At 43.4% G+C, this 20339-nt stretch overlaps 1 protein-coding gene across 2 annotated transcripts in view; it reads left to right on the top strand.

The window, feature by feature from the left end:
• Positions 1 to 20339, top strand: part of SNX2 (sorting nexin 2) — an 83950-nt gene that overhangs the window by 47779 nt on the left and 15832 nt on the right. For both annotated transcript variants that reach the window (XM_077462190.1, XM_077462191.1), the window contains 5 exons: positions 1687 to 1828; positions 4571 to 4649; positions 5944 to 6019; positions 9569 to 9682; positions 9913 to 10006. In XM_077462190.1, the coding sequence (XP_077318316.1) occupies positions 1687 to 1828; positions 4571 to 4649; positions 5944 to 6019; positions 9569 to 9682; positions 9913 to 10006 (505 nt within the window). The remainder of the gene's footprint in view (positions 1 to 1686; positions 1829 to 4570; positions 4650 to 5943; positions 6020 to 9568; positions 9683 to 9912; positions 10007 to 20339) is intronic.

The following is a 20339-nucleotide window of genomic DNA, read 5'->3' as shown; positions in this document are numbered from 1 at the left end:
AAAGAGCCATATTTAATCATTCACAAGGATAGAGTAGTATTGCGTCCTTATGCTAGATTTCTGCCAAAGGTGGCTTCAGATTTTCACCTAAACCAGGATATATTGTTTTACCTTCATTTTTTCCAGAACCCTGTTCTAAGGAAGAAAAGTCACTATATTCTTTGGATGTAGTGAAAGCTATCAAAATTTATTTGAAGGCGACTGCTCAGGTTCGCAAAACAGATGTTTTGTTTGTGTTGCCTGAAGGTCCTAGAAAAAGGACAGGCAGCATTGAAATTCACTATTGCCAAAATTATTCAAGCTTATGGTTTGAAGAGGAAAGTTTCACCTTTTCCAAATCAAAGCGCACTTCACCAGGGCTGTTAGTGCTTCTTGGGCAGTGCATCAACGAACCTCCATGGCTCAAATCTGCAAGGTCCCAACTTGGTCTTCAGTCCATACATTCACCAGATACTATCAGGTGGATGTAAGAAGGCACGAGGATATCACCTTTGGGCGCAGTGTACTGCAGTCAGCAGTATAGGTCCTCGGGTCTGAATTGCACCCTACTTTTGTTTGTGTCCCCTCCCCTCAGGGGGCATTGCTCTGGGACATTCCATACAGTAATTACTGTGGCTCTGTGTCCTGTGATGTACGATAAAGAAAATGGATTTTACAGTTAAGCGGTTATAAAAATCCTTTTTCTTGGAGTACATCACGGGACACAGAGGTCCCTCCCCTCTTTGGTTACCTGTGTATTGCTTTGCTACAAAACTGAGGTACTCCCAGTAAGGGGAGGGGTTATATGGGGAATTGAACTTCCTGTCTAGGGTATGCCAGTGTCCATCACCTGAAGGTGCCATATAACCCATGCAGTAATTACTGTGGCTCTGTGTCCTGTGATGTAAAGAAAAGGATTTTACAGGTAAGCTGTTATAAAAATCCTATTTTTTTTTCACATTTGCTCCTCCACAATTTCCAAAACAAGGCCTTTAAATCCTCAGGCATTTAAAATCTCGCATCGTGTTAACTGGAAATTAGTTTTATGTTAAAGTGGTTGTTAAGCCACTATATCATATGTATACCATCCCATCTGTTCTACAACGCTATGTGTCCCAATTATTGTGCTGTATAAAAAAAATGCCGATTTCTACCTTATCTTAGAGCAGTGGAGCAGAGAGACTAGCAGTTACGTGAGTGCCCGGGAGACCCTCTAAGATGAGGTAGAAATTGGCATAGATTTTATACAGCACAGGCACTGGGGCACATAGCGTTATATAACAGATGGGATGGTATACATTATAATATAGTTTTATTTTTTTTTATAGCAGCAGGAGTGGTCCTCATCCTCTCTTTCTGCCTGTCACAAGTTGACAGGCAGAAAGGGAAGGGGGAGAGGATGAGGGAGAGCAGAGGAGAGACAACGGACGACAGTGGCACGTAAACTGACCATGCTGCCAGGGCTCAGCAGCCATGATAAACAGTGGTTAGTTTACAGGGGGGCAGGATCAGCCAGGTATTTTAGGGTATACAGTGGGCCAGCACTGTGCTGTTATGCATATGTTAAGGGAACCGGGTTTTTTTTTTTTTTTTTTTGGGGGGGGGGGGGGGGTAGCAAATACTTGACTTTTATCTGCTAATTCTATGTTTTTTTTTTTTTTTTGTTTTTTTTTTCTACATTATCGTTTTTTTTTTTTCTTTCCCCAGACCTCACTCTCTATGTTCAACAAGAGAGAATTTTCCGTCAAAAGAAGGTTTAGTGATTTTCTTGGACTTCACTCCAAACTAGCAACAAAGTACATGCATATTGGATATATAGTGCCTCCTGCTCCCGAGAAAAGTATTGTAGGTAAGAGCCAGCATGTCCTTACAGAGCACTAGTACGCTGTTTTTGTGGATTATGGTAGCACATGCATATTTCTACAGAAATCACTTTTTGTATTGTGGTCATAGCCAGATTTTCTACAGAAATTGCTGTTGTCTGCATACAGGAAACTCTTGGATTGTTATGCAAGGAAGATAAGCAGTTCTAAAAATGTAGTGGGACTTCGAGAGGGGCTAGCAGGTTTATGTTGCACAAAAATATCACTTGAAAGGAAAAGGAAGAGGCTGCAGGAAGCTGATGATTTGGCTTCAGTTAGAGAGTAGCATTGCAGCATGATGAAATAATATCTACTTTTAGTTTATTAGGAGGAGTGTATGTTGTAGACCAATAACATTTAACCGATTGGGCACACCAAATTAAATGTTTTTACCCCTCAACGTTTCCCTATTTTATAATGTATCAAATATTTTTTGTCTGTTTCTTTTGGGAAAAGTCAGAAGGCAGTACTCCTTCCTTGCATCTATTGTACTTTTAGCATTTTAACCGTGTGTGTTGTGGTGCACTGCTTTATAAAAATTATACATGTGCAGTTCTCCCTTTGTTGTGGTGTGTTGGCTGCCCATTCAAACCAGTGGTTTTTCTTTAAAGGGATTGTAAAGGTATTTTTTTTTTTTTCTCTTAAAATAACAAACATGTTATACTTGCCTCCACTGTGCAGCTTGTTTTGCACAGAGTAGCCCCAAACCTGTTCTTCTGGGGTCCCTCCGCGGCTGTCTCTGCTTCTTCCCGCAGGTGCTTCTCATGTTCATGGGAGCTCCCTCGCATGGTGGGAAGCACCTGCGGGCGCGCTCCCATGATACAGCCGACGGTTATAGCCGCCGGCTGTATCACACGGCCCCCCCCCCCCGGCGCGCCGCGTCATTGGATGTGATTGACAGCAGCGCGAGCCAGTGGCTGCGCTGCCTTCAATCCAACCACTCCAGCCAATCAGCGGCCAGGCTGAGTGGTGAAGAGGAAGTCGGGAGCGAGCGCGGGACTTTCGAGGGGTGAGGTAAGTAAAATGGGGGGGCTGGGGGCGCAGGCACTGTGAGATGTTTTTTCACCTTAATGCATAGAATGCATTAAGGTGAAAAAACATTTACCTTTACAACCCCTTTAAGGGCCCAATAACACTACAACACAGTGTGCAGTGTGCTGAAATGCACGCATTGTTGTGCATGGATGGCCTTAGACACGCTGCTCTGAATGGATCGAAAAACACCTCAAAATGAGAATCTAGAGCAGTGCACTTTTTATAAAAAAAAATAAAAAATTTCCCCTTTGCACACTAGTGAGTTGTAGCATATGTGCATTCTGAAGGTGTGTTGGTGTGCCATTCACAATGAATAGCAGCATATCAATGCACGCATCGAGTACCAGCCCAACACAAGTGATGTAAATGGTACCTAACACAATACATAAAAAATCCACATTACAAGTTAAAGCAATTGTAAAGTCTCATCTTTTTTTTTCTATGAAAATGACACACCTGTCATAATTACTTGCTATGTGCAGTAGTTTTGCACAGAGCAGCCCAGATCCTCCTCTTCTCGGGTCCCTGGCTGGAGCTCCTGCCCCCTCCCTCCTGTTGAGTGCCCCCACAGTAAGCAGCTTGCTATAGGGGCACCCGAGCCGCAGCTCCATGTATCCATTCAGACACTGATCTGCGCTTAAACCCCATTCCCCTTCTCTCCTCATTGGCTAACGGAGTTTGGCAGTAAGGATGGGCTCAGGAGTGTTTGCATACTCCACGTGCACAGCCCGCCAGGAAGTCAGCGCAGCGCTGAGCTGATCACAGGCAGTGAGACATTGCCCGATCTCTGCAGCCGCGCATCCGGGCAATGTCTCAGTGCCTGTGATCAGTGCTGCACTGACTTCCTGGCGGGCTGTGCACGTGGAGTATGCAAACACTCCTGAGCTCATCCTTATTTGACAGCAGTGGGAGCCTCAGCCAATCAGGAGGGAGAGTCCTGGATGACCGAGGCATTCGTGGACATTGCTGGCTTGAGAGGGGGCTGTTGCACACAGAAGGTGTTTCATCTTAATGCATTGCATGCACTAGGATAAAAACCTTCTGCCTTTACAACCACTTTAACACAATGTGCTTGTGTAAATGAGCACCAATTCTTTACTGATGAATGGGTGTGATTTTTCATGAGAAATTAATTAAAAGGAAAAGTCTTTGCTTGATGTGGCTACATTTTCATGGGCATTTTGCCACAGTATGAATCCCTGGGTCAGGAATCTGCTATGCAGGTAATTGCTGGCTGTGGCACAAATAGCTGCAGCTGCCGACAGCCTGTCATCGTAGCATACAGGCTCATCAGCGACAACTGTCCACTCACAACTGACAAACCCTGCAGCAGGAATTTGCACTGTGGAAAAATGTCTGTGCAAATGTAGCCTAAAGGCCTATTAGTATCCTGTAAGAGATACTAGACTGGGGGGTCCATTGTAAGTTCACCTTACAGATTTTCTGTATAGGTGAACTTACACTTTAAAGCTGATCTCTCTTTTGGTCCAAACAAACTAAAGAAAACGTGGAGATCATCTTAAATATAATCTTAATTGGTTTAGTAATGGTTATGCTTTCACATTGCTTGTGCAGTTCTTGCTTTTTGAATGCAGTCAGATGAGATGGTGGTTATCTTCAGCAGAGATGCTGCCCCGGTGCTTTTATTCACATGGATAGCATACATATATACATTTTTGTGTTCTATTCCTAAGGAATGACTAAAGTTAAAGTGGGAAAAGAAGATACTTCATCCAATGAATTTGTCGAGAAGAGAAGAGCTGCCTTAGAAAGGTATTGTATGATGACTCAGATTTGTAAGCAATATTTTCCAAAGAAAGACCCAATATTTCACATGCTCCTTCTTCCTAAGAAAACTATTTTTAAATCAGTTTTTCTTCTAAAAAACTAAATTACAAGGAATCTCTTCCTCTTTTTTTTGTTTCTGTGACTTCACTGTATCATTGACTTTTACTAGGTAATAGTTACATTTACTAAATATTTTTGTAATTACAGCAGATCTTTCTGTGGTCAACTTATTACTGAATTGCTTTTCACCCTTGTGGCAAAAGACCACATCGTACCTGTTAAAAATATCTTGTGAAGAAAAGTTTGAAAAAATACTTGCCTTCCACCTGGCTTGTGCCAATGGCATGTACAGTAGGTGGGGAGTACATCAGAATCTTTCCAGGGGCATCCTTTGATCATTGAGGATACCTAATCCTCTGAGAAGATGCCCTTGCACAGTGCGAAGTGTCTTCTCACAATACTTTGGATCCTTGGTCTTCCCAAGATCTAGTGGTAATAACTGTATCGCCACCTTTTCCAGTGCATGGGTTGGGTGGAATTCTAAATGTATATTAACTTATCCCCATTTTATATATTTTATTTTTAATTAATAATCTTACTGCTGTGATGTGCAGAGAGCCTCCGGTAAGAAGAGGACCTTGCTTTTTAGTGCAGCAGAAGTGTTGAGTGTATGTAGCACCCTTTCCGATATTGTTTTTTTATCATTTTAGAACCGTAAGTAATAAAGTAACTATTTTTGACTGGTTGTTACAGGTAATTTTGCCTTTGTAAAGAAGGGTCTTTGCATGTAAAAATACTTTGAGCTTGATCTTTAAGGTATAACTAAAGGCAAAACTTTTTTATGGATAGAATGAAGTGGAATTAGAATGCCTTTGTTTTTATTGCTGTCTGAATACTTGTTAGAGAAATTCATCCTTTCCAGAAGTCATATCTTTATCACTGAAAGTGAAAGCCAGACAAATCCCAATAGGGACACTAGTTCTGGTGACAACCAGAGATTCCCTAATTTTAGAGGGACTTCCTCTCACTTTCTTTTTTGCCTATTGAAGAGGAAGTGAAGGGAATCTACTCAATGGGAAACATATGGCAAAAATAAACCTCACAGGGGTTATAACCCTCATTTACTCTATCCAAAATGTATAAAAAAAAAGTTTTGCTTTTTAGTTCAGCTTTAAGCCCTCCTCATTTTTGGCTGTAAGAACATTACTTTAGTTTCTCACAGAGCTTTGGACCTCAAAGCATGTGTTTAAGATTTTGTATTCTGTTTTCTGATGTCTAGATATCTTCAACGAACAGCCAAACATCCAACGCTTTTGCAAGATCCAGATCTTAGACAATTTCTAGAAAGCAATGAGGTACTTTTTTTTTCTTTTTTTTTTTTTCCCTCTACTATACTATTATATGGTGATGTTATTTTGTTTACGGTCTATGCTTACTCAGTGGGGTTGATTTACTAAAACTGGAGAGTGCAAAATCTGGTGCAGCTCTGCATAAAAAACAATTGCCTTCCAGGTGTGGTTTTTATTATTTTTTTTATTTTTTTTTTGTCTTAGTGGTTCTAAAGCCTAAACATTTTTTATATTAATGCATTCCTTGCATTATGGTAAATGTTTAGGTATAATTACCCCCCGATCGATCCATCGATGTTCACGTCTGCAGCTCTTCTCTTCCCTTACAGGTCTCACTGGCTTTGCTAGGGGTACCGGGAGCAATTGGCTCCTAGTGCTGTCAATCAAAGCCAGTGACTGGGGCGGGGCCGAGTCCCATTGCACAAAGCAAGTAAGTATAGACATATTTTGATATATATTTTTTTTTTTCCTTTTTTTTTACAATTGCTTAAATTGAACAAGCTGGGGTTAGAAGCTGATTGGCTACCATGCACAGCTGTACCAGACACAGTACAGTACCAGATTGTGCACTTTCCTGTTTTACTAAAGGGAACCCCTCCTTCATTGGGGGGGGGGGGGGATGGAATAAGTAAACCCCAACCGATTAAAGTGATATGCCTGAATTAAACACAAGGAATAATAAGGAGTGCACAATTTGATGCAGCTGTGCATGCTAACAATCAGCTTCAAACATCTGCTTGTTCACTTAACGTTGGCAATAAAACCTGAAAGCTGATTAGTTTCTATGCAGAGCTGCACACGATTTTGCACTCTCCAGTTTTAGTAAATCAGCAGCACTGTTCTAATCAGTTATCCAACAAAAATATCCACAGATTTAATGGAAAGCAGAACACACAAGTAAACCCTTACTAAATACATGCCTCAGAAGATACTGCCCCCTTTAGCAGAAATGACTTGTAATTGTTTTATGTAACTGCCAACCAGTCTCCAAGTGTAAATAAAAGTCCAACCCCCCCCCTTTTTTTTTTTTTTTTTCCTTCAAGTGAGGTTTATAAACCCTGTCAGGTTTTTATATTTCTGCTATCTAGGTTTTTTTTATTTTATTTTTTGCTTCTTCCTGTCCCTTAGCTAACAAAGCTAAATCGCTCCAAAATGAGGAAATCCGGAGGTATTAAGGGTCACCAAAACTACTGCCCCCATTGGAAGATTTCCCCTCCTACTAGTTTTCTGGTGACAACCCAAAATTTGGGGTTTTCTTGTACTCCCTTTTAATCATAATAGTAAACAGAACAAATCGGGTGAATCTTCCTAAGGGGGCACAGACGGCAATAAAAACCTGACAGGTGTTCTGATCTCTCCACTCTATCCAAAAGTAAAAAAATAAAGTTAGTTACACTGAAGGTTAAGTTACTAGATATTTTTTGCGGTTAGCACTTGTCACTTAGTAATAATGAAGGTGAAATAGTGGGTTACCTTTGTTGCCAGAGACTTTTAGTATCAGTTAGCCTTTAGTCTGAATTCACTTTTGCCAGCCTGTCCTACAGAAATTATTAAAGTGATTCTTTGTTATTAACAAAACAAAAAGGTTATAGTTACTGGTAGAGATGCACCAATACCTGTGTTTTAGGAGTCGCTACCGTTTTACTTGTACTAAAGTACTCGCCGATACCAATTGCTGATACTCTGTGGTGTGAATATGACAATGCGGTGCGATTTCTGTTTTGATACCGCATCTGTGTGCACCCAGGTGGAACACTGAGATTGTTAAATCGATGGGTTTAGTTCCACTTTCATTGCTCTCTAGTAAGCAAGACAGTTCCTCTGTCTATTCCTGGATTTAGTGTAATCCAAGAAAATGTAAAGATCTATCAAACATTTTGAATGTTTTAACTCCCTAGGGGACCAAGTGTATGTGGCACTTGGCCCCATTTAAATTTGCCCCTTGGTTTCTAAGCAGAGTGGTCACAAAGGTCTCTGACCACACGCTAGAAGGGAGACTGATTTGTGATTGAATGCTCTGCTGTGGAGACCATTGACAGCCTGTGGCACTGTGTCTATCAGACGCTGCTTCTACACACATTGCCCAACCGCTGAGTCCCGCAGCCTTGTGGCACAGAGTGTTCTCTCAGTTTTATTAATGAACGGTCAGGGCTTTGTTATACTGCACCGGCCCTGACATTGCTGATTGCTCATTCATGTAAAAGCTATGTAAAGGCTGTGTGTGTATATGTGCATGCAGCCACTGATGGACACACAGAGCCGTAGCTCTGAGTGATCTGTCACTATTATAAATGAACAATCAGAGGGGCTTGTTCATTTATACTGGTAAAAGATTGCTCAGAGCCGAGCCTCTTTTACTATTGGGCTACATTCACACCGGCAGTTTAGGCCAGTGCAAATTGTTGTGGCAGAAATATTGCCACAGGGAAGTGCGGCTGCCTGCCCTGTTCGCTATAATGAATGAGCTATTCATGTGTCCAGCAACGATCACCGTGGGTAATAACTGGCTGTGCAAAGAGCTGGATAAAGCTATGGCCACTGGTGACCTGTCATTATAGTGAACGGGGCCGGCAATAGCACCAAGCCGCAGCAGTATTCAGAAGATTCCTTTCGCTATAATTTGCACTGGCCTAAATTGTGGGTGTGAATGTAGACTTCTGAATGAACAAGAGCTCTAATTGTACATTTACAATGATTTCAGATAACTCCGCTTAGAGAAGGGGCTCTGTGCCTGGCTGTACCTCCTCCACAGGAATACCCATAATTTGGGCTTCAAAAGTGGGTGGAGCTAATCGAGGTCCGTTTAGAGGACTGTGGGGCCACCAATCGGAACAGGACCAAGTGTTAGATGCACTTGGTCCTCTGGGGAGTTAAATGAAAGTAAAAAAATAAAAATAAAAATCTCCTTTTTTAATATTAAGTTTAGATCTTGGTCCAGCAATACAGATGTGCACCATAATACATGCCCTGCTGTTTACATTGTCTGATTGTAAAAGGGTGCCTTGGGGATAGTGCACGTTGTGCTTTTGTGCACTTGTCCTCATGTAGTAGTTTAGATTTTTGTAGAAATAGACGTGTAAGCAGACACTATATAGCTAGAGCCAGTTCCTGAGGTGAGACCTTTCCTAAGAACAAAAAGCCCACGGTGTTTTACTTACCAGTCATCATTCTGACAATTATTTATATATATATATATATAATTTATGCTGTTGGTTGTTGTGTTTTTTATTTTTGTTTTTGTTTTGTTTTCAAAGCTAAATGGTGTAGTTGTGCTAGCCAAAATGTTTAGTTGTAAGCTTTGGGCTTCTTTCCATTGACCTAGAACAATCTCCATGCTTGTTCATCTATATGTAAAAAGAACAAATGAAAATTCTATTTTTTCATCCTTTCCACTGGGACAGCGAATGCCGTAAATCAGAAAAAATGGGTTTACTCTACATTGAAATGTAATATAGTGAAGAAAATGTAACATCCCTTTTATTTGCACTTTGGGGCACTGTTAAGGTTCCAACCTTTTAACCGGTTTGTTTGCCCTTATTTGTCATTCAATTGTAGCTGCCGAGAGCAGTTAGCACCCAGGCGTTGAGTGGAGCAGGATTATTGAGGATGGTAAACAAGGCTGCAGACGCTGTCAACAAAATGACAATCAAGATGAATGAATCGGATGCTGTAAGAGCTGATTTTTTTTGAATTGCATAATGATGGCCTTACTCTGTTAAGCAATTGCATTTTAAGCTCATAGAGGAGGAAAGATAATATAATTCACCTTTGACACTATTTGTTTTGGTCTGTTCACCACAACTGTTGTATGCAAGCTTGTCAGCCACTAGTAAATTTCACATAACCGAGTTTTTGTTCCTTGATCAATTGGTCTTTTGTTCATTTTTCTTCAATGTCAGTGGTTTGAAGAAAAGCAGCAGCAATTTGAGAATCTAGATCAACACCTTAGGAAACTACACGGCAATGTTGAAGCCTTGGTGTGCCACCGCAAAGGTTTGTGTCATTGTGTATGCAGAATGTTTAATATGTCGGTTAGAGCTGCATGATTAATTGTTAAAGAATCAAGATTGCGATTCTACCCCCCCCCCCTCTTGCGATCTTAAAGGCCCCTTTCACACGATTGGCCTGCTTGGATCCACCTGTCCATCTATTTATCGTACATCACGGGACACAGCGCCATAGTATTAACTCTATGGGTATATAGGCACCTTTAGGTGATGGATACTGGTATACCCAATACAATATAACCCCTCCTTCTACCAGTACCTCCGTTTTTTCGCCAGTGTCTAAGGTGTCGGTCATGAGTGAAGATGTGCTCTGAAGAGCTCCACTGGAGGGATCCTTGCTGGATTTATACAGCCTCCACAGATCCGATCCATCCAGAGTGGCACTGAGGCCAAAGTGGATGGTACCCCAGGCCTCGTATACGAAGAACAAGGTTTTTCCTGTAATGCCTCTCCATGCAGGGCTGGACCCCAGGACGCAGGGCTTTTGGTTATGCTTATATTACCTAAAGTTTTTCCTGGCGGAGTGCTAATACAGGTCCATGGGAGTGGAACCCCAATAAAAAGGGACCCGGTCCTTGAAGGTTTGCTAACACAGCCCGCCCTGATGGGTGAAGGTTGGATCTGTCTGTCTTCAGCACTATCTTGCGGTGAGGATAATGTAAGGGAAGAAGCCTAGGAACTGTAAAAAGGCCACCTGTGGCTTTTCTTCCATGAGTAAAATGTTGTCATGCCTTAAGTCTCCACTAGAGGGAGTAAATGCACATACCTTGGTACGTTGATTCTCAGTTCAACTCTGTGTCCCAGCTAACAGCTTGTGTGTGTGGTCTTGGCCAGCAGTGTACATCCGGGGGATTCCTTATTCTGAACAAGCTTGCCAACAGCATGTTCTTTTCCCCCCTAGGGGAACTAAGGGGCTGGGAGGTACAAGAATAGTGCGGCGGCTTCCCTATACTGATTTTTCTTAATGTTCCCCATAGAAGCCCAGAAAGCGCCAAGCTTGATCCCGCCTGCCTTTTTTTCTTCTCCTCTCATTGGCAGACCCGAATGCCATCCACACGCATGGACTGCTGGTAGCTTAAACAGGAGGTGGCAGGTTAATGAGCCGAGGGGCATGGCTTGGGCATGGTGCCGTGTGCGGGACGTAGTGTCCATGGGGAGCGCACGGTGCAAGCGCTGGGGATGCCAAGCGGAGAAAAACGGACTCTTGTCAGCTTGGAGCTGGAGATTATGGATGTCTGGTCACACAGGAGCACTGGGGGGGCATGTAAGGCAATGTATACAGGCATTTACAGTACAGGATATACATTTTACTCAGCACCAAGCTGAACTTTATTAGCGGCAGTGTATTGCTAGACTATTGCTCAGCAAGTGGTGCATTTACTTGGTGCCTCTGCTTTTGTGCTTAGGACTATGGCTCCCAAAAAGACACCACAAAGACCTAAAAAAAAAATACCAAAGATTTCACCCCAGGCACTGGGAACTCCAGTCGTGCCTCCACACTGTCATCCTCTCCTGAAATACCAGATGTGGCAAGCCAGGGTGAGTCATTGGAACCAATTGGTGGGGCAGCTGCTTCTCACATCTCAGCCCCTGTATACGTGACTTTAGATGCCTTTTCCTCCGCCCTGCTGGGCCTAGAGGGAATATTATCGGCTTTTATCACATCCTCCATCCAAAACTATAGGAAGCGCGTTAGATCTCCCTCCCCCCACCTTAGACCCTTTACCAAGGGTTTAAGGTGGGTAGAAGATGAGGTGTTACCATCTGGGGATCAGGCATAAAGACAAGCCGTTTACTCCTCTGCAGAGGAAACAATGGTGGATAAACCTTTTTCAGCCTCACAATCTGAGAAATCGCTGGTGCAATCTCTTACGGAGATGGTTCGTTCCACTTTCAAGCTACCCCTAACAGGCAGCTAAAAGTTCAGTTTCTTCTTTGGGTTCCTTAGAACCTGCAAAGGCTTTGCATGCATTTCCTGTCCACGAATTTTTAGAACAGCTTATTTATGCTGAATGGGATCACCCGGATAAGCATTTTCTCTCTCCAAAGAGATTCACAGTACGCCATCCCATGGAGGAGAAATTCACCAAAAAATGGCATGTACCAGCAGTTGATGCTGCTATATCCAGTCTGAATAAAAGTCTAACTTGTCCAGTAGACAATGCACAAATGCTTAAGGATCCAACCGATAAAAGGTTGAAATTCCTGTTGCAATCCCCTTTTTCCTTGGCAGGTTCCTGTACAGCAATTCCAGGATTTGGCCAAACTACGAAAAACAAGCTCTGGACTGCCGCACTCTTCAGAAAACCACTCTCCTTTATTGAAGAATCACATCACAGCTCAACAAACAGCAAACAAGGAAAATTGCTGACGTTTCGCACTAACTGTAGTGCTTAATCATAGGCTATGATTAACCACTTCAATACAGGGCACTTAAACACCTTCCTGCCCAGACCAATTTTTAGCTTTCAGCGCTGTCGCACTTTGAATGACAATTGCGCGGTCATGCTACACTGTACCCAAATGAAATTTTTATCATTTTTTTCCCACAAATAGAGCTTTCTTTTGGTGGTATTTGATCACCTCTGCGGTTTTTATTTTTTGTGCTACAAATAAAAAAATACCGAAAATTTTGAAAAAAAAAATGTTTTTTTTTTTTGTTTCAGTTTCAAAACTTTGTAAATAAGTACGTTTTCTCCTTCACGGATGGGCACTGATGGGGCTACACTGATGGGTACTGATAAGGCGGCACTGATGGGCACCAATGAAGTGGCACTGATGGGCGACACTGATGGGCGACACTGATGGGCGACACTGATGGGCGACACTGATGGGCGACACTGATGGGCGACACTGATGGGCGACACTGATGGGCGACACTGATGGGCGACACTGATGGGCGACACTGATGGGCGACACTGATGGGCGACACGGATGGGCATGGGTAGGCGGCACAGGTGGGCACTCATTGGCGGCACAGGTGGGCACTCATTGGCGGCACAGGTGTTATACTGTACTAATGGATGCCAATCAGTGCCAAACAATAATGCATGCCAATCAGTGATGCCCATTGTGGGCACTGATTGCCATCCATTATGGGCACTGATTGGCATCCATTGTGCCTGACTGGCATCCCTGGAGGATTACCTCTGCTGGGCATCCCTGGTGGTCTGGTGGCGTCCCTGGTGGTCCAGTGTGGGCATCCTCGGGGGGGCTGTGCTGATGATCGATCAGCACAGACCCCCCCCCCCCCCCCTGCAGCAGATCGGCTCTCTACTCGCGTCTGACAGACGCGAGTGAGGAAAAGCCGATCACCGGCTCTTCCCATTTACACTGTGATCAGCCGTGATTGGACACGGCTGATCACGTGGTAAAGAGTCTCCGTCGGAGACTCTTTACCGAGATCGTAGTTGCCGGGTGTCAGACTGACACCCCGCAACAACGATCGCCGCGATGCGCGCCCCCGGGGGCGCGCAGCGGCTCATAATCCTGATCACGTCATATGACGTCCGGTTAGGATTATGAAACCACTTTGCCGCCGTCTATTTGTAATAGGGCGGGCGGCAAGTGGTTAAGCACTACAACTAGTGCGAAACGTCGGCAATTTTCCTTGTTCGCTGTGTTGAGCTGTGATCTGATTCTTCAATAAAGGAAAGTGGTCTTCTGAAGAGTGCGGCAGTCCAGAGCTTGTTTTTTTTGTCTGTTGCTATTGGTAATAGGCAGCACCTGTGGCTTCCCAGCCGAGAGAACAGTTTACAGCCTGTATGTGTGCTCCTGGAGCGGTGAGATCCCTTTCTTCTTCATTTGGCAAACTACCAAAGGCATTATGTTATGCCATAAATGCCATTTTAAAGATTCTATTCACCAGGCGTCCCGCCTTATGCTTGTGCTAGTACATATGCGTAGGATCCTGTGGTTAAAAAAATTGGTCAGCCGAAGCACCATGCAAAAGGCTCCTGACTGGGTTTCCTTTTCATGAGGATCGGCTATTTGGGGATGATTTGGACAAATACATCCAAAAGATTTCAAGTGGGAAAAGTACTCTTTGTCAGTTAAGAGAAGGAATAAACGCCCTTCATTTAAGCGTGGACTTTCTTCTGCGCCAGGGGTATCTGCCTCTAGGCAGTGGCGACGGCCTCCGCCACCAGAGTCTAAAGGAAAGCCTCAGGGTCAGGCCCAGGCACAAAAGAAGTCCTGGGGTGCAGAAACCTGCAAAACAGAATTCTAAAGCCTCATTATGAAGGGGTGCCAGGGTGGGGGGGGCTTCTGCAGTTCTCAGAAGTCTGGCAAGACTAAATTCAGGACAGATGGGTCATCTCTACGGTAACTCTAGGGTACAAGCTGGAGTTTCCTACGTCTCGTTTTCCGAGGGCAAACAATCCCAAAGATCCAGGGAAAAGGTGATCTGTTTCAGGCACTAGACCGATTATTGGCTCAGGGGGTGATCATACAAATACCCACAGAAGAGCAAGCTTTGGGGTTTTATTCAAACCTCTTTATGGTACCAAAACTTAATGGGGATGTCAGACCCATTCTTGATCTAAAAAAGCTAAATCGGTTCCTGAAGATCCGCTCTTTTCGCATTGGAGTGGTTGGTGGTTTCTACCCTACAAGGAGGAGAGCTTCTGGTGTCTGTCAACATCAGGGATGCATATCTGCGTGTCCCTATATTTCCTGCTCACCAAAGGTTACTGTGGTTTGAGGTAGAACAGCATAATTTTCAGTTTGTAGCCTTGCCCTTCGGGCTAGCTACAGCACCCCGGATGTTTACAAAAGTTCTGGCTTCACCTCTGGTCAGGTTAAGGGCTCAAGGCATAACGGTCTTGGCGTACTTAGACTATCTATTGCTAATAGACCAGTCGGTGGCTCGTTTGGAGCAAAGCATGCGCATTGCAACCAAATACCTGGAAAATCTGGGGTGGATTCTCAACAGAGAAGTCTTCCTTAACCTCCCTGGCGGTATTCCCGAGTCTAGCTCGGGGGGTGAGATTTAATTACCATAAGCGGTGTTCCCGAGCCAGACTCGGGATCGCATCGCATCGCTGGATCCATGGAGGGGGTTACTTACCTTGTCCCCTGGATCCAGCGATGTCTCCCCGCTGTGATCAGCGAGCTGTCGTGTCTCGCTCGATCTGTGACGGTGACGAGCGCCGTTCCCTGTGAGCGTTGCGAGACATGGGGACGGAGTTCGGCGCCAAATTCAAAAAGTAAAAAACGCAGTGTAGATACAGTATACTGTAATCTTACAGATTACAGTACTGTATCAAATAATTACACATCCCCCCTTTGTCCCTAGTGGTTTGTCCAGTGTCCTGCATGCAGTTTTATATTATAATACTGTTCTTTATGCCAGGAAACTGGAGATTGTCCATAGCAACCAAAAAATGTCAGTTTACATCAAAAGTGGTTATAGACCAGCTAGAAAACAGTGATAATAATAATTAGAATCACTCGCAGAATTGAGCGATAATAATTTGTGGGGAAATTCGTCATCAAACACTAAAAGTAATTACATTGAATAATTGTTATTATATTATTTGTCATTATTTATAGTTATGAAATAAATTATTATACTATATATAGTATATTTCAGATTTTATCATACCTGAGATGTCTATTAGATTCCTTGTTTGGATGGATTTAAGTGAATTATTTCTAAGAATTACAGGCCTACAATATAAAACACCAAATTTCCATGCAAAATAATGGTACCGCTTTCAGCACCTAAAATCAGAAATAATCATAGCGCCAGGGAGGTTAAAACGGCTAATAAGGCTGGAGTAGCTGGGTCTGATCAGACAGAGCACATAAAATGGTGTTCTTGTCTCAGGCATAGATCAACTCCATAAGAGAGCTGGTGCAGATGGTCAGGTCGATAAGAGATCCCTCCATTCGCCTTTGCATGAGGTTGTTGGGGATGATGGTGGCTTAATTCGAAGTGGTTCCCTATGCCCAGTTCCATTCAAGAATGTTATAAAACAGTATCCTGTCTGCTTGGAACAAACCAGTTCAAGCTTTAGACTTGCGAATGTGGCTGTCCCCAAGGGTGTCTCAAAGCCTCAGTTGGTGGTTGGTAACCCAGAATGTGCTGAAAGGGAAAATTATTCAGACCGGTTATCTGGAAGGTGGTAACGACAGATGCCAACCTTTCAGGTTGGGGAGCAGTGCTAGAAAAGACCATTGTCCAGGGGCAATGGTCAAGAACCGAAAAGACCCTGCCCATTAACATCCTAGAGATTCGGGCAGTGGGTCTGGCTCTGAAGGCCTGGACATTTAGGTTACGTGGTTGTCCTGTCGGGATCCAATCTGACAATGCCACAGCTGTGGCTTACATCAATCACTAAGAGGGCACCAACAATCTCGCAGCACAGAGGGAGGTGAACCATATCCTAACTTGGGCAGAAAGGAATGTTCTGTGCCTGTCAATTTTCATTCTGGGAGTAGAAAATTGTCAGGTGGACTTCTTGAGCCTCCAGCAGTTGCTCCTGGGGGATGGTCTCTTCACCCCGACATTTTTCAGGCTGTTTGCCAAAGATGGGGGACTCCGGATGTAGATCTTCTGGCATCCAGATTCAGCATTAACTTGGTCAACTTTGTGTCCAGGACAAGGGATCCACTCGCATACAGAACAGATGCGTTGACCCCATGGGATCAGTTCTCACTGATTTATGCATTCCCCCTATTCAGTTGCTGCCTCAACTTATTTGTAGGCTCAAGCTGTAAAGAAAGCCAGTAATTCTGGTAGCCCCAGTGTGGCCCAAAAGGTCCTGGTATGCGGAAATCGTAAAGATGGCGGTGGAGGATCCATGGTCCCTTCCACTATGGCCAGACCTACTCTCACAGGGGCCGATATTCCATCCTTCCTTACAAACTCAAAATTTAATGGCTTGGCTATTGAAGCCAACATTCTGAAGAAATGTGGGCTTTCCGGATCAGTTGTCTCTACCTTGATTAATGCAAGAAAGCCAGCTTCCAGAACTATATATTAGAGTGGTCTAATGTTTCCTGGTGAGTCCAAAGGTTGGCACCCTCGGAAGTATAACATAGGCAGAATTCTTGCCTTTCTCCAAGTAATTGTAGAGATGAGGCTGTCCTTGAGTACTATTAAGGGCCAAGTCTCAGCTTTATCGGTTTTATTTCAAAGACCCCTTACTTCGCATTCTTTGGTCTGGGTTTTTATACAAGGGGTGATGCGGCTTAATCCGCCAGTCAGACCTCCTTTGAACCCTTGGGACTTGAACTTAGTTTTGTCAGTGTTACAGAAATGGCCATTTAAACCGATACAACATATTCCCTTACTCCTTCTGACGAAGTTGGTGTTCTTGGTTGCTATATCCTCAGCAAGGAGGGTTTCGGAATTGGCTGCTCTTTCTTGTAAAGAGCCATATTTGATTGTTCACGAGGACAGGGTCGTGTTGTCTTCGTCCAAGTTTTCTGCCTAAAGTGGTCTGAAGCTTTCACCTGAACCAAGACATTGTCCTGCCATAGGTTTTTTTATTTATTTATTTATTTTTTTACAAAACCATACTCTAGGGAAGAGAAGTCACCATATTGTCTTGATGTGGTGAGAGCGGTCAAGCTCTATTTAAAGATGACTGCTCAGATCCGTAAGACTGATGTGTGCTGCCAGAAGGTCCTAAGAAAGGGCAGGCATCGCCGAAATCCACTATTTCTAAGTGGATTCAGCAAGTTATAATTCTTATGGTTTAAAAGGGTAAGGTTCCGCCTTTTCAAGTCAAAGCGCACCCTACCAGAGCAGTTAGTGCTTCTTGGGCAGTGCATCAACAGGCCTCCATGGCTCAGATCTGCAAGGCCACAACTTGTTGTTCAGTACATACATTCCCCAGGTTTTATCAGATGGATGTAAGAAGGCATGAGGATTTCGCCTTTGGGTGCAATGTGCTGTAGGCAGCAGTGTAGGTCCTCAAGTCTGGGGGTGCCCTACGGGTTGTCTCCCCCTCCCCTCAAATAGCATTGCTATGGGACCTCCCATATAGCTAATACTAATGTGTCGCATGATGTACGATAAAGAAAATAGGATTTTTATAACAGCTTACCTGTAAAATCCTCTTGGAGTACATCACAGGACACAGAGGTCCCTCCCTTCTTTCTGGGGTTTAGGTATATTGCTTTGCTACAAAAACTGAGGTACTCCTGGTAGGAGGAGGGGGTTATATAGGGTGTGAATTTCCTGTATTGGGTATACCAGTGTCCATAACCTGAAGGTGCCTATATACCATATAGTTGATATTATGGCTCTGTGTCCTGTGATGTGCTCCAAGAAAATTATTTTACAGGTAAGCGGTTATAAAAATCCTATTCTTTTATAAAAATCCTGACTTCTATTGGCAGGCGGATGTCAGTGGAGATGTGTCCGCTGACGCCTGCCATCCGATCCAACAAGATTCACTCAAAACGGACATATGGCGAAATGTTCGCCATCCGTCCAGCTGATGGGATCAGATGAAAAGGAACAGGCTGTGTGTTTTCATCCGTTCTCCCCATAGTGAACAGCGGGCCCCTCAATGGTACTTTCCCGGACAGCGTGACCTGTCATCTACCTGCTCAGGGGGGGGTGTCAACGGAGCGATTCCCCCACTGAGCTAGCGGACTCCGTCCAGCGGATCTGCCCTGTGTGAAAGGGGCCTAACACAGCATTTTCCAGATTCAGTGCACAGAATTCTCTGCTCACAGCTGTCAAACTTGGCAGGCTGCCTGTTTGTTTTTTCTTTTTTTTTTCTTTTCTTTTTTAATCACAACATTGTATAGGCAGAGAAACATTGTAACTTCTGTAGCTTTGGATCAAAGGAATGAACTTTGGTCTGTAAATGAGGTCAGTTTAACCACTTAGACTAAACCTTTTTGACACTTGTTGCTTACAAGTTAAAAATCGTTTTCTTTTGCTATAAATTTACTTGCAACGCATATATATATATATATGTATATGTATATGTATATGTATATGTATATGTATATGTATATGTGTGTGTGTGTATGCCTATTTTTTTTTTTTTTTTATGTAATTTTTTTTGTATAATGTGAAAGATGATACGCTCTGAGAAGCGTGATCTCTATTCTAAGCAAAAAAAATTGTGATTCTCACTTTGGCCAGAATCATGCAGCTCTAATATCTGTTTTTACCTTCACCCCTCTTCTCTTCTCTACTTTGTTTTACCCATTTATTTATTTTTTTCCCTTGTCCCTTGATTTTCTCTGTCCCACTTTCTCCCATATATTTTTCTATGCGCCACGACTTTCTTTCTGTACACACACGCACGCACACACACACACACACACACACACACACACACACACACACTCCCCCTTCCATTTTAAATAGCCCTTTAGTGGCAGTACCAAACACATTTCAGAAGTGGAGAATTGAATTGAATTGTTATGGGCTGGGCATGGTTGGAGTGTAGGATGTGTTAAAGTGTCACTAAATGCACATCGTAAAAAAAAAAAAAAAAAAATCTCAATGGTGTATTACATGCCGTTCACACTCACTCTGTCACTGAGATTTGTTTTCTGCAAAAAACCTGGTTGATCCTGCTACTTTCTATCTCCACCTTCTGTTCATATGCCAAATTTAGCTAGGAATTTTGCAGAACAGTGTTGGCAGCTCTGCACATGCTCAGTCTTCAGTGAGTATCTATGCTGAGCATTTTCTCCCTATCACATGTGGGGAAAAAAAGGACATACATTTTATTTGGGTACAGCTTCGCACGCCTGCGCAATTGTCAGATAAAACGTTGCAGTACCGTATTGCAAAAAAAGTCCCATTAAGGGGGTAAAACCTTCCAGGGCTGAAGTGATTAAAATGCTTTATTGATGTTATCTACTTTTACTCTGCATTCAAAGGGCTGTTTTTGTTTTGTTTTTTGGAACATGTGACCAGCAGCAGAGGACTAGATGCTCCTCTTATGTTTCCCTGCAGACAGGCTGGGAAAGAGCTGGGTCATGTGACAGCTGTATATCAATTAGCAAAAAGGTACTTGTTTTTAAATTGAAATGGTTTCAGTTCCATCATCCACATTATAGAAATAGAAGGGACAATGTAAATTAAACAGTGTGTTTAGTAGCACTTATACCGCCTGCGTATTTGGTACAGTTGGAAGTGGGCCCTATCCTCAAGCAGTTTCCCCAGCCACTCTATGGACACAGTCCAGCCCCCCTCCATATACTTTACCCTGGATCTCTTTGTTCAGTTGGCTTTTATGGTAGTAAGAATTGGGGCTGTTGGTTTTAGGTCCCTTTAACACGGGCAGCTGTTCTGCTGCTGTTAAAAGCATGTTTTGTCATTTTGAAATTCAGAGAAC

The sequence above is a fragment of the Lithobates pipiens genome, unplaced genomic scaffold (genome assembly GCF_037356315.1).
Source record: "Lithobates pipiens isolate NorthernLeopardFrog02 unplaced genomic scaffold, aLitPip1_a1.2 Scaffold_3, whole genome shotgun sequence".
NCBI classification, from domain to species: domain Eukaryota; kingdom Metazoa; phylum Chordata; class Amphibia; order Anura; family Ranidae; genus Lithobates; species Lithobates pipiens.
Note: the sequence above shows the minus strand (reverse complement) of the source record. Positions and strands in the feature narration are given on the sequence as shown.